The sequence below is a fragment of the Candoia aspera genome, chromosome 1 (assembly GCF_035149785.1).
Source record: "Candoia aspera isolate rCanAsp1 chromosome 1, rCanAsp1.hap2, whole genome shotgun sequence".
Lineage (NCBI taxonomy): Eukaryota > Metazoa > Chordata > Lepidosauria > Squamata > Boidae > Candoia > Candoia aspera.
In genome coordinates this window covers 76,917,716-76,930,291 of record NC_086153.1, presented here as the reverse complement: position 1 = coordinate 76,930,291, position 12,576 = coordinate 76,917,716, and the positions used below count along the sequence as shown (strand labels likewise).

The 12,576-nt window shown below is 35.1% G+C and overlaps 1 protein-coding gene across 6 annotated transcripts in view; it reads left to right on the top strand.

Moving 5' to 3' along the window:
• AFDN (afadin, adherens junction formation factor) overlaps positions 1 to 12,155 on the top strand; it is a 101,049-nt gene extending 88,894 nt beyond the window's left edge. For 4 of the 6 annotated variants that reach the window (XM_063307528.1, XM_063307545.1, XM_063307553.1 and 1 more), the window contains 4 exons: positions 2,504 to 2,638; positions 4,720 to 5,233; positions 9,227 to 9,308; positions 10,062 to 12,155. In XM_063307528.1, the coding sequence (XP_063163598.1) occupies positions 2,504 to 2,638; positions 4,720 to 5,233; positions 9,227 to 9,308; positions 10,062 to 10,206 (876 nt within the window). In that variant the 3' untranslated portion in view covers positions 10,207 to 12,155. The remainder of the gene's footprint in view (positions 1 to 2,503; positions 2,639 to 4,719; positions 5,234 to 9,226; positions 9,309 to 10,061) is intronic. The other 2 variants (XM_063307571.1, XM_063307561.1) reach the window with 2 other exon arrangements.
• Positions 12,156 to 12,576: the final 421 nt, after the last annotated feature.

Genomic DNA, 12,576 nt, shown 5'->3' with positions numbered 1-12,576 from the left:
CGCTTCTTTTGCAGTTATAAAAAGCATGACTTTCCAATATTACCTTTTAATGCATTTTCTTGCTAAATGCGTAGCTTTATTTTTTGTTTGTTTGGTTGGTTGGTTAACTTTTCTATACTGAAAATTAGGTAGATAAAATGAAGGCTACCAAGTGTCCATGGCATTGTTGCTAATTCTATTGTTGTCATTCAGCTTTTTAACTGCATGGATAAAAATCTACATACTATATAATTTTAAAACATTTTCATCTTCATTATCAAGCAGTTTGACCTTACTATTTTCAAATCTGCACCATATGCTTTGTTAAACCCCTTTCCTAAATAGTTGCAAAATTTATCTCTTGTATTTGTTTTGTATAGTTTTAGAACTCCCAGGAAATTTTTCCCTTATTAATGGTAAATTTAAAATAATCAGTTGGCCATCTTCCCACAATATTCTGTTCTCTTGATATTGTGTAGATCTTTAAGCACAAATAGATGAATTAACAGAGTTTACAGGAAATATTTTTTTTAAAAAAATCTCTTTTCGTGATTTATTTTGAGAGATTTGCTAACATAGTATTAGACGGTCACACTGGCTTTTATTTTTATTCAGCTGTAGTAACAAATCAAAGAAAATGCTTTTGGCATAGTGCAATCTAAATTTACCCTTATTTTCACTGTACGTCTTTCTTTTTCCCTCTCTTATTACCTGCAGCAGACTGCTTTGCCAGCAATCTCTGTTCTAGATTTGGTATGTTCTTATTTCTTTCTCTTCAATGCCTTTCCTTAATACTTTTTTTCTTTTTCTTTTTAATTAATGATGATCCAATATGCATTGGATATTGTTTATCTTTTGAGTGCTTCAAGGCAAGGAATAATACATTAAATTAGTGGTAAGCAAGACGCACCTATCTAATGCTTGAGGAATGTTCCTAATTTTTTCTCTTCTACTTTTCTTTCAAAGTTGTATTCTGTTTGCATCTTTTAATTGTGTACAGCTGTGAACTACCACAGTTAAATAAACCACATATTAACAATTTAACATAACTCAGTAGTTTGAAAACATTATGGATGGGTGAGTTTCCATTGTTCCCCCTTTTTTAAAAAAACATTCATCCCTAAATCATGTATTTTAATGTATTCTAACATTTCAATATATTATTTATCTTCTTATCAAAGCTTTCGATAGTTTGGCATTTACAGTTAGTTTTAACAATTTGGTTTTTGGAATACAACCTCTAGGTTTAAGCCTTTGAACTTAGAGATACTCAAAATATTTTTACAAAAAAATATTTCACGGTCAGATTGCTGATACTGTATTGATGGAACAGCAGAACTGTATGTTACACCAACAGCATCAAAATATATGGGGAATAGTTCTACTTTATAGTAATTTCATGATGTATTTTAGTTACTATTTTATCAACTGTGAAATCAAAATAAGGTTTATTACACTGATCACTTTTGTTAACCTTCTGTGATTATTATTATGATAGGTGCTAAAGGAATCTGATCTGGTTAAATAACTCACTGAAATACTCAGTTTCCCTTTCTAACTTCTCAAACAAAACTAATTATTTTGAGTATTAAATTGCAAACCATAGATAATGCAATTCACCAATGTAAAGAGTTTTAAGCAACTATTTCACACTTACTGAACTCAGTACATTTGAAAGTGCAGTTGGAACATGACACAAGAAACCTCTCAAATGGAATGATAATTAAAGATTTGACCTCCCTCCCCTTTTATAAAAAGTACTGATGTAGAATTTTTTCCCCTTCAAAATAACACCACTTGGTGTAATGCTTGGAATTACAGTATAATTTTAGCTGTTTTAAAAAGTGTGGGACAGAGTCCAGTAGTTCTCCTTTATTCTTTCGTAACACTTTTTCTCACAGGTGTTTAAAGGAGATGATAGCCATTTTTTGAGGAACACTTTTCTGAATCTGTTTAACTTCTACAACATGTTTGATAGTATAAGATTATTTGAACAGCTATAGATCCTTATTTAATGTGATTAAATAATTGCACTTTACAGCATGGATTTTCATTACGTTTCCTACTTTACAGAGATTCCAAATGCTTCTTCACAATAAAAACATTAATATATGAAAAAATCATAGGCAGCTTAAATAATTGATATGTTGGGCTTACTGTCAAGAGTAGAGGAATGTTATCTAATGGGAAAGAATAGAAGCTTATCACTGATTACAGTTTGTGGATCTTCCCAGAAGAACAAATGTAAAACATGAAGTTTGAAGTATTACAGCAGTGTCTCAGAACAGAAATACCTACTCACATCTGTAGCATTTCTTCAGGAGAAAATACATTTCCTTTTTGAATTTCCTTTATGAAAAAATATTTTTTCCAGAATGTAAGAAAAATTCCAAAAAGGAGAAAATAATTATTAATTAGATTTTTTTAATGTTCCTTTTCAACAGTAATGGGGATTTTTCTTTATGAAATATTATTTCTGTCCTCAAAATGATCTGAGGTAAAACACAAGATAAATCTTCATTAGTTACAGGATGAAGAGCGCAGACGGCAGCAGCAGTTGGAGGAAATGCGTAAACGGGAAGCAGAGGATAGGGCCAGGCAAGAAGAAGAGCGCCGTCGCCAAGAGGAGGAGCGGACAAAGAGGGAGGCTGAGCAAAAGGTTTTACTTACAGACTTCTATAACTTTGTATGCTTCACTTAAAATTGGCTTGACCACTAGTATTATTTCTAATATTACAACCATAGTAAGTCTTCAGCAAACCTTGAGATAGAATTGTCAGCAGCAGCTTTTTACTTTTGTAGCTCTTAACATATACTGTATTGAATTCTGTACACTGTTTAAAATCAAGAGCCAAGCCGACCCTGTGTTGGTAGATTTGCAGTTTAAGAAAAAGCAAAATATATTTCATTAATCTCCAAATCTTTCAGAAGCAGGCAGTATATAAATTAATATATAAAATCCAAATAAAATGGAAGCTATATAAAGAGGGAAGAGTACAAGAAAAATGGTAAAGACATCAGATAGTAAGCATAATGAAAGAAAATCAAAATGAAATCCACTCCAGGAAGTAAGTCTAAATGGATAAAATTATTTTTAAAGTAATAAAGAATAAAGTTACAAGGTTTGAAATCCTATCAGAAAGAGAGAAAAGCTGTCAAATTTAGAAGTATGAAGAACCTAATGCAGAAGAAACGAAGTCTAACTAGACAATGGCACTAAGCAGGTTTAAATAAATGGGACTAATTAAACAAATAGAGGGGAATGGGTAGACAGTAGCATGACCATGAGATGTTCTGGGAGTTAGGAAAAAGTTTAAACATGAAGGAATCCCAATAAAAATATTAGCAGATAATATTGTCGTTTAGGAAACAGGTCATGAATACTCCTCCATCTTCCCACCACCACCATTGTTAATTTTCCATGTCCCTCCCACTTCAGACGTGTTTGATACTGTGTCATACCTCTCTAAGGATTGAAATACCCTCCATTTTTTTCAAATGATAAATATTTGGAAAAAAAAATTTGAAAGCTTAATATTAATGACTCCAGAAACCATGGTTAGGCAACATGATGCACCTTCACTAACCTCCGGGCTCCCTGCCAGTATTCTTTTAATTTAAAGAAAAACGGGGAAGCGGCATTCTTAGAAAATAAAAATGGAGGTGCCTGCATCCCAATGCTTTGCATGGAAGTAGACCACTTGCTACAAAGAAAGACAAAGGTAAGCAGGGCTTAAAAGTGTTTTCTCTTTCTTCGTAGAGGTAGTGATGGAGAGCAGCTTCATCATTCTGGTAAATGGACACCCTATGTCTAGTCATGGGCACCGTGGCTTTAGTTTTTTCAGGGTGGTCACTATCTTGAACATGTTTTATGGTCTAAAAAAGTGCCTAGCCCTCCCCTGTGGGTATAAGTCAAGCCATGATTTAGGAACCAACTTACAAGAGTGCTTTCTCAGTGGTCTCTGCCTCTGTGCATACATTCCAATACCCTGTTTAAGGGGGGTAGAAAAAAAGGCTGCTCGTTATCTCTGCTTGCAGATAATTGGTTGGTAAAGGTCACATATAAAGCTGACCTAAGGCTGACTACATTCTTCTTCAGTGCAACCCTTTCTGTTTTGTGTCAAGTAATGCCAAGCAGGGAGATGGATGTACTGATATGGATAGGAAATGTAAGGGGGTTCATGTAATTTCAGACAGTAAAGTGTAATTGAGACTGTAATTCAAACTGTAATTTTTTAATGCATCCTGGCACCCAATACAAGGTTTATGAAGTATAGAACGTCCCTTGTTTTAATGGCAGCATATTGTCAACTGCAAGGTAGAATTTCATGTTCCGTTCTCTCCTTTCTTTTCACTATCTTCCTCTCTGATATTCCTTGAAATTTTAATAATTCATTGGAAGTTTACTTTTCTCACTGTAAATACGTATCATATCACTGAATGGAATCCAAAGGTGGTTCTGCTGACATCCAAACCAGGAGGGGTTCTGCTCTTTTCTTCCATACAGTTACACCCCTGCTCTCAAAATCTGTTTCATGGGATCTCCTGCCAATCAAGAGGGAGTTGGAAGGAGAGTAGGTTTCACCCTAAGTGCAGAAGTAAACCAGTGTTTTAGAGCAGGAAGTGTGGCTTTCTTCCTTGATAAAGAAAAAGTTACCCAAATCTTTTCTAGTGTGAAAATTGCCATGCGTTTGGTATTTGACATTTGCTGACATCCTTTTATTCCCTTTGGCTCAACAGAGGCGACAGGAAGAAGAATATTATAATCGCTTGGAAGCGGAGAGGCGCCGCCAGCATGATGAGGCAGAACGTCGATTGCTGGAGCCCGATGAGCCTGGTCTGTACAGACCTCCGCTTCCACGGGAATATGAATTCCCCTCCCCACCCCTTTCATCTAACGCTCCTCCTCCCCCACCTCAACGAAACACTTCTTACCTCAAAACTCAGGTCCTCTCTCCTGACACGATTTATACTGCCAAGTTTGTTGCATACAATGATGATGAGGAGGAGGACTCCTGTCTAGCAACAGGTCAGGATAAGTACGCCAGTACAAGAAAGTCTTATGGTGACCTTCCTCCTGTCCCCCTTAAGCCACAGCAGCCCTCCCGCCAGCCACGCCCAGCCTCAGATGGCCTCTTTCTGTCCACCTCATGCCAGCCCTCCTCTGTCAATGCCAACAGTACTGCTTACAAAATGAGCCAGCCCCCTCCCCCACCACACAAGCCAAGTTTCATCAATCCCAGCAGCACAAAAGGTAGACGGAACATTTTAATTTAAAATCTCTCTGTGAAAACTCTCTACAAATTTCCCACTAAAGTATTCTTCTAAACAAAATCACTCTCATGATTATTTCTTACTTGATCACAATCTCAAGCATGGTGATCCAACTCTCAATCTGATTTGTTGCTATAAATTTTATTTTAAATATGTGTATTCTTTCCATTTCTTTATCAAATTCTGTAATTCTTACTTTCATAAAATGAAAGCAAATGATTTTTAAAATTCTATTTGACAGACTAAAAGTACTGTTGGGTTTGGCTTTTGATCTATATCTCTTTCATTCACCATTTTTTATTGTTGTTGTTATTCATTGGTCCATGGTGCTTTCACATTTCTAAGGTACATGTTTTTTGCTATAAGGACATTCTGATTCATTATGGGAAGCAGTTGATTTTATTTATGGCAATTACGTGCCATGTAAATAGTGTGCAAATAGCTTTGAAAGTATATAAATCAACAGTTATATTTGACGTGAAATGCTAGCTGGGGGTGTGTTTTGGAAAAAGCGAACAAAGTAGACAGATATAATACAGTAGTTTTTCATGAGATTTCTAGTACACATTGCTCAGTACTGAGGTAAAAGCCTATGTCGCCATTATTCATGCTGTTTTGCTTTACCCTTTTTATGTTCTTTTCCTTACTTTCTTCTTTCCCATTCATTGTAAACATATCTAACTAAACAATATTGGCCGCAAGTAGGTCAACAAGAACTCTGATATCAAAGAATTACAAAGCTTTAGCTTGTAGCTGGTTTATGATTTGATAAGATATAAGAAAAGTCAGATTATTGGGAGAGGAGGAAGATTAGTGAATTTTGGGAAGCTTGCAAGCTATTTCCTAGCTGTCCCCTTTTTTATTCATTTTGTTTTCCTGTACAGAAGTAGACACTTAAGCTAAAAAAGTTTAGTAATAATTGGAAATACTCAAAATGGATCCCCTACTGGTATTTTGCTATCCTGGAGACTGTGTGTTCTAGTCCTGCCTTAGGCATGGAAGCCGGCTGGGTGACCTTGGGCCAGTCACTCTCTCTCAGCCCAACTCACCTCACAGGGTTGCTGTTGTGGGGAAAATAGGAGGAGAAAGGAGTATTAAGGATGTTCGCCACCTTGAGTAATTTATAAAAATGATGAAGGCAGAATAGAAAATAAATGAAATTAATAATAATAATAATAATAATAATAAAGGGATCATGGAAAAAGCCTGTAACCTAAAGTGGGTCAGAGCAGACTATTGCTCTTTCTATAGTAAAACAAAGCAGATAATGCTGCTATTATTATCATTAAGATGAAAAGCTTCAGAATTAGCATTCACTTCCTAAATGTAATGCTTCCCCATGCAACCACAAGAGAATCCTGCCAATAGATAAATTTTGCCAATCCTTCTTTCATGTTTTGGAAATATATATAATATAATATATAATAAATTATATATTTAATATCTTAATAAATATCTTAATAAAACAGTATAATATGGACTAGATAATACCACTGTTAAATAGACTCGCAGTCAGCTGAATGACTGCACCCAGAAGTGCTCATTAATGGCTCCACTTCAGCTTGGAAGGAAGTATTTGAGTGGAAGGACTCTGTCCTGGGCCCTTTGCTGGTCAACATTTTCATCAATGACTTGGATGAGGGTGTTGAGGGGACTCTTAGAAAATCTGACAATGACACAAAGCTGTGAGGAGTAGCTAATACTTTAGATATAAGTGAGAAAATTAAAAAAACTATCTAGAGAGGCTTAAGCAATTTGCTGAAATGAATAAAAGGAATTTAACAGGGAGAGGTTTAAAGATTTGCATTTGGGCAGGAAGAATGTAAGGCACAAGTATAGGATGGGGGAGATATGGTTTGGTTGAAATGGACCTTAGAGGACATCTGGTAGTACACTTGGCTTGGTGGTAGTACATATGAAAGGGATCTGAGTGTTCTTGTCAACCACAAGTTAAATACAAGCCAGCACTGTGATGCAGCTGCTAAAAAGGCAATTGCTATCTTGGGGTACATTAACCGACACATACAGGTCGTATGAACCAAATCATACAAAGTAACTGTTCTCTGCCCTGCTCAGGCCCCATTAGGAGTACTGTGCCCTATTTGGCACCACACTTCACAGGATCAGAACCAGTGGGTTAATGTTACAAGGCTACACATTGGAAGGAAGTCCAGACTATTTGTATAAGCTTTCAGCAAATGGAACAGGCTACCACATGAAGAGCTTCACCAGAGGTCTTCAACCAGAGGCTGAGTGGTTATCTGTCAGATCCTGCACTGAGCAGGAGGTTGGACTAGATTACCTCTAAAGTCCCTTCCAACTATGATTCTATGCTTCTGTATCTAATAATTCTTATTAAAATATATAAAGAAGCTGAGGTAGTTACTGAGAAATGCCATATAATCTGATGCTTCATCGTAACCTTAGTATATGAACTACACATCTCATTATAACTATTTTAATATTTTTTTAAGTTTATAAAACAGATCATATATTCCATTTGAACTTTCAATCTTCTGTGAAGGATGTCTGCATAAAGTAAAAAGCTCTTTGCCCATAATGCAAAATTCACTATGCAGCTTCTCGCTCCATCTCACTAACACTCATACTGATGTCCTTTAATGAATGCTATGGCAAACTGCGCTTCTGCAAAACTGAACTTTCCCAGCTCCTTCCATTAGACTGTTGGGATTACTTCAGAAAACTAGTACTCCTCAATCTGGGAATAAAATTTGAGCAACTGTAATACCAATGTGGGTAAGCTTCTGTGTTTAGATAAACTTTTCGACATGAAAAAGCTTAAAATTTGGCAGACAACAAAATTAATTTTTAATGAACATATTATTAATATTCTGAGTAGAGTCCTAGCATTTCCTTAGAGGTTTATTTCACTAAATTCAGTTTCTCACTAAATTCATAATCTCACTAAATTCAGTTGGAATTCCTTAGAAGTACCCATGCATTGAGTTGCATTGTTAATAAATGGTTAGGCATCAGTCTGACATTAAATACAGCTTTAAGTGTTAAAATCTACAAAATATTTAAGTTCAATAACTGAATGAAGAATACTAATGGAAGGAGTATACATCTGCTTTTGTGTTGAACAAGGCTTACAAGAAAAACACATGAAATATTTAGAAACTAAAAATACTACTTGAAAACTAAAACGTTTTGTGGCCAGAAGAGATGGTTTTTCCTACCAGTACAAATAGCAGAAGCAAGAGTCTGTGAAATGTGGGTGCTGAGTTGATGTTTCAAATACAAATGATGTGTTTAATCTTGTGGCCTTTGGGGCAGATTAGTTAGTAGTGTAAGGGTTTGCTGTTTTTGCTGTTGTGTCTGTTCATACGAGAGCAAAGTACAAAGGTGCAGTGCTGCAAAATGTATACAAAACAAGCTTTAAAAATACAATTTCTCTATAGGCATTGCGAAGTACAGATTCACTGTGGACTCTGTCTCTGCAATTAACAGACTAAATGAATATACTGGAAAGTTGTCATAAGGCTATATTCTTACATTCTGTATATTCTTAATATCCCATAATCTGGTCATTGGGGAATATCTAAGCAATATTTCCTGACCTTACTGGATATGTATACATCTAGTCTTTAGAAACAGGAAGGTTAAAGCTTAATTTACAATCCTGCATGCAAGCTGCTTAAGTTTCACTTACATAAGTCATTGGAATTTTGGCAACCTGTATATGTAGGATTTCAATTTGGCAAGTTTAGATACTTATTTCATATATGCATTTGATTTCATTTATATTGTCCATGATTAAAAGTTGTCAAAAGATAGAAGTATTTGCTATTATATTCAGCTTTCAATACCTTTTTTTCCCCTAAGCCTGTCTTGTAAAGAAGCTAGTAGTGTTAGGGGACTGGACCTGAAAGTATAGGGAAGATCCACTTAAAGCACTGCACCTTTTGAGAAGAAAAATGGTTATTGTTACTTTATTTTCTTTTAATATAAGGCTCAAGCTACACTGGATCTACTGGAGCACTTGCAGGTTCACAGGAACCTTATTCAGACCCAAGAGAGAAGAAATTGAAAAGGTAAAACGGAAGTAAATTGCTTTAAATACTGTTTTATTGATATAAGATATCACGTGTAATTGTGGTTGATGTTTAGGTAATTTACGGCTTTTTAAGAATCCAAAGGACTTTTGAACATAGCAGTGACTCCCATAAGAATATTTAGAGAAGACTGAAAGATGTTGTAATAATGATAGTACTGATGAGTGCCAGGGTGGTGTACTGAGGAAAATGTAGGACTTGGAGCAGGGCCACCAGGTTCTAGTTCATCCTTAACCATAGAAGCTCCCTGAGTGACTTTGGGTTAGTCATTCTCTCTCAGCCAAGCCTAACTCATAGAGAAGGGGTTGTGAGAGATAAAATAGTTCTTGTACTGTGCTTGCATGTAAGTGCACACCAAACAAACATGCTAAATGAGGCTGTCATATTAAAGTCAGTATATGTGATCTTGACATGATGTAGCCTATATGTAGGAATCCAGAAGCAGGACATAGGAGTCATCTCAAATGTGAACCAATCCTATATAAAATATTTTAGATTTCTTAATAGCCAGACTAATGTTTAATAAACAGTATGATAAAACATGAACAATTTAGTGATGGATGAAAAATGGCTATCTAGTTGTAAGACCATTCCTAATGCTTCTTTGGGAATTAATCTGGCTGATTAAAAAAAAGAATGTGAATGATTGTAGACTAAGCCTAATAGAAAAGCAGAGCAGCTGCAGTTAATATAACGTATTTTTATAACACTGAATTGTCCTTTTCCTTGCAGTCAAGATACAGATTTACCAGGCGCACCAGAGAACTTGACTTTCCGGGAGCGACAAAGACTCTTTTCCCAGGGTCAAGATGTGTCTAACAAAGTAAAGGCATCTAGGAAATTAATGGAATTAGAAAATGAATTAAATACAAAGTAGGATAACTGGCACCTTATCAAATAATCAGAAAATCTCTGTGGAACTAGAGTTGGGGCAGTTCAAGAAGTATCTCATAACAAATGAGATGATTTTTTCCTGTCTGGACTATTTCTTTCTAGACTATTTGACATTTAAATATGTTACAATAGCAGGAAAATCAATTATTTGCCAAGTACTTGTGGTTTATACAATTGAGGCACTGTAAAATATATTTTAATTAAATCAAGTGTCATGTCCTTTTCCACACCATTGTCCTTTAGCTGCTTTTGCGACCGTTCTGGATCATAACTGTTGAAGAATTGTTGCTTCCTAGCCTCTTACAGAAACATGTAAACATCTGTTAAGCAGAAAGAGTAGCTGTAGCTTGAACTGCCTAACTACCACTGGCTTGTTGCGCTGTAGGCCTGATACAGGTGTAAGGTAATATAAACATTTAGGAGATCTTGGGAGCTAGTCTTTCAGATTGCTCGCATAACAGTGAACACTACTAATAGGAGTCCCGTCTCTATAGATAAACGCTTGCTATACAGTAAACACACCTTGATTACTGAAAGTAAAAGGGCTCCATTATCATGTCCATACTAAGCCACATAGAGTAATCTATATACATGCAGATTTTTGGACATTAAATACTTGACTTGTTTTGATGGCAGTCCAGCAGTGTAACAAGATAAGCATCTTATTTTTCCCACTGTCTTATCTCTTCTTACACTGAAGTATTAACCACTTCTAAAACTTGAGTTTTGAAATACTGATAAGAATTGGAAGAATTAGTAAAATATTGGACACTGGGTATGGTGGTGTGTGTGCTCGCGCGTATGTATTGTTTTAAAGCTATTCTGAAATCCACACTTTAGCAATATGGAATAAACTTCATCTGGTAGCTCCACTGTAGGCAAGACAAAACCAAAGTTAAATATTCCAGGTGGACTAAAGACTTCAATTATCAGTAGCTGGCAATTAAGTGCTACATGCAGGGGAAATACGGTTACTTATGGCTGCAAAGGGGGAAAAAAACCCATTGCTCAGTGAAGAATTTCACTGAGGGAACCTGGCAATATTCTGATAGCACGTCATCAGGCATTCATGTAGAAAAGTGCTGGTCAAGGTACCTCTAGTTTGCCTTTGTCCTTTTTCTTTATATTTTAGAAAATGTTGGCAGTTCAAGCTATTTTACACACTATGTTGCAGCATTATTTAATTTTTAAATGGTTGAAATCTGTTTCACCCACTGTTCTTTCAGCTATATGTATATAGCTGATGTTGAGAATAAAGACCTCATCTTAGTTTGTTTTTGCATTGTGTGATGTTTAAAACAATATATTATATTGTGATTCTAAACAAATTTTCTATTTGATAAAGTCCTTAATTGGGTTTTAGATGATTTTTCTGTATAATATGTTCTCTTATAAATATATATTTAGGGAATTATGCACACTTCCAAATGCAGAGGGTAGACTTTACTGCCTTAGAAATCACTTTTAATAAGAGTTGTATGATAAAAAAATAAATGCAAGTTAATGATAAAATTGGAGTGTAAATATTTTTTTTACATAGTTCAGGTTTCTTATTTGAAAGTGTTCTTTTAATGTTCACCTGTTAAATATGAAGTAGGAGATTAAATTGGTTGAAAGTGTTAATGAAGGATTGCATGCTTGTTATGTCTGTTATTCAGGGAAAAAGGAAGCATCCCCCAATTTATCTTGAGAATACTAGATATTCTGTGGCTGGAATACTGTTGCTGCTAGAATTTAAGGAAAGAAATATCACTTACTGTGGAGTGGATTTGATCGCTATTGGGCATTCAAGCCACATGTGAATATGAATAAAAATGCTTTTCATAACTATTGGTGCATTATGGAGAAAACAACATAAGAACTGCTGTGGTTTCCCATTTCTACTGTATTTCACTTGCAACCTATTTTTAATAAACTTTGTATTGTATTTAACTTTGCACTGTATAATGTCTGATCAGGAGTATTTGTTCATATTATACAGACATATTTTCTGTTGTAATATTAACACTTGCTATGAATTACATATAATCTGAGAGAATTAAACACTAATATTTAATTCAAGCTATTGATTATGCTGTTGATAACTAGAATGACACTGATCTATTTTTGTAGCTAAACATTTTGTGAATATTTGATTTCCAATGCACACAGTCTTTATTAGAACTTCAGGGTTTCCTTATTTACATCATATTCCATCTAGACACAAAATATGGCCAAGTATAAAGAAAGTGAATCACAATAAAGCCTTATTAAAATTCATGGGATAAGTTAATCACAACTGACAAATTGATTTAAAGATATGTAAAGATCTTTACATTTTTCATATGTAGTATTTTACATAACGTACTGTACT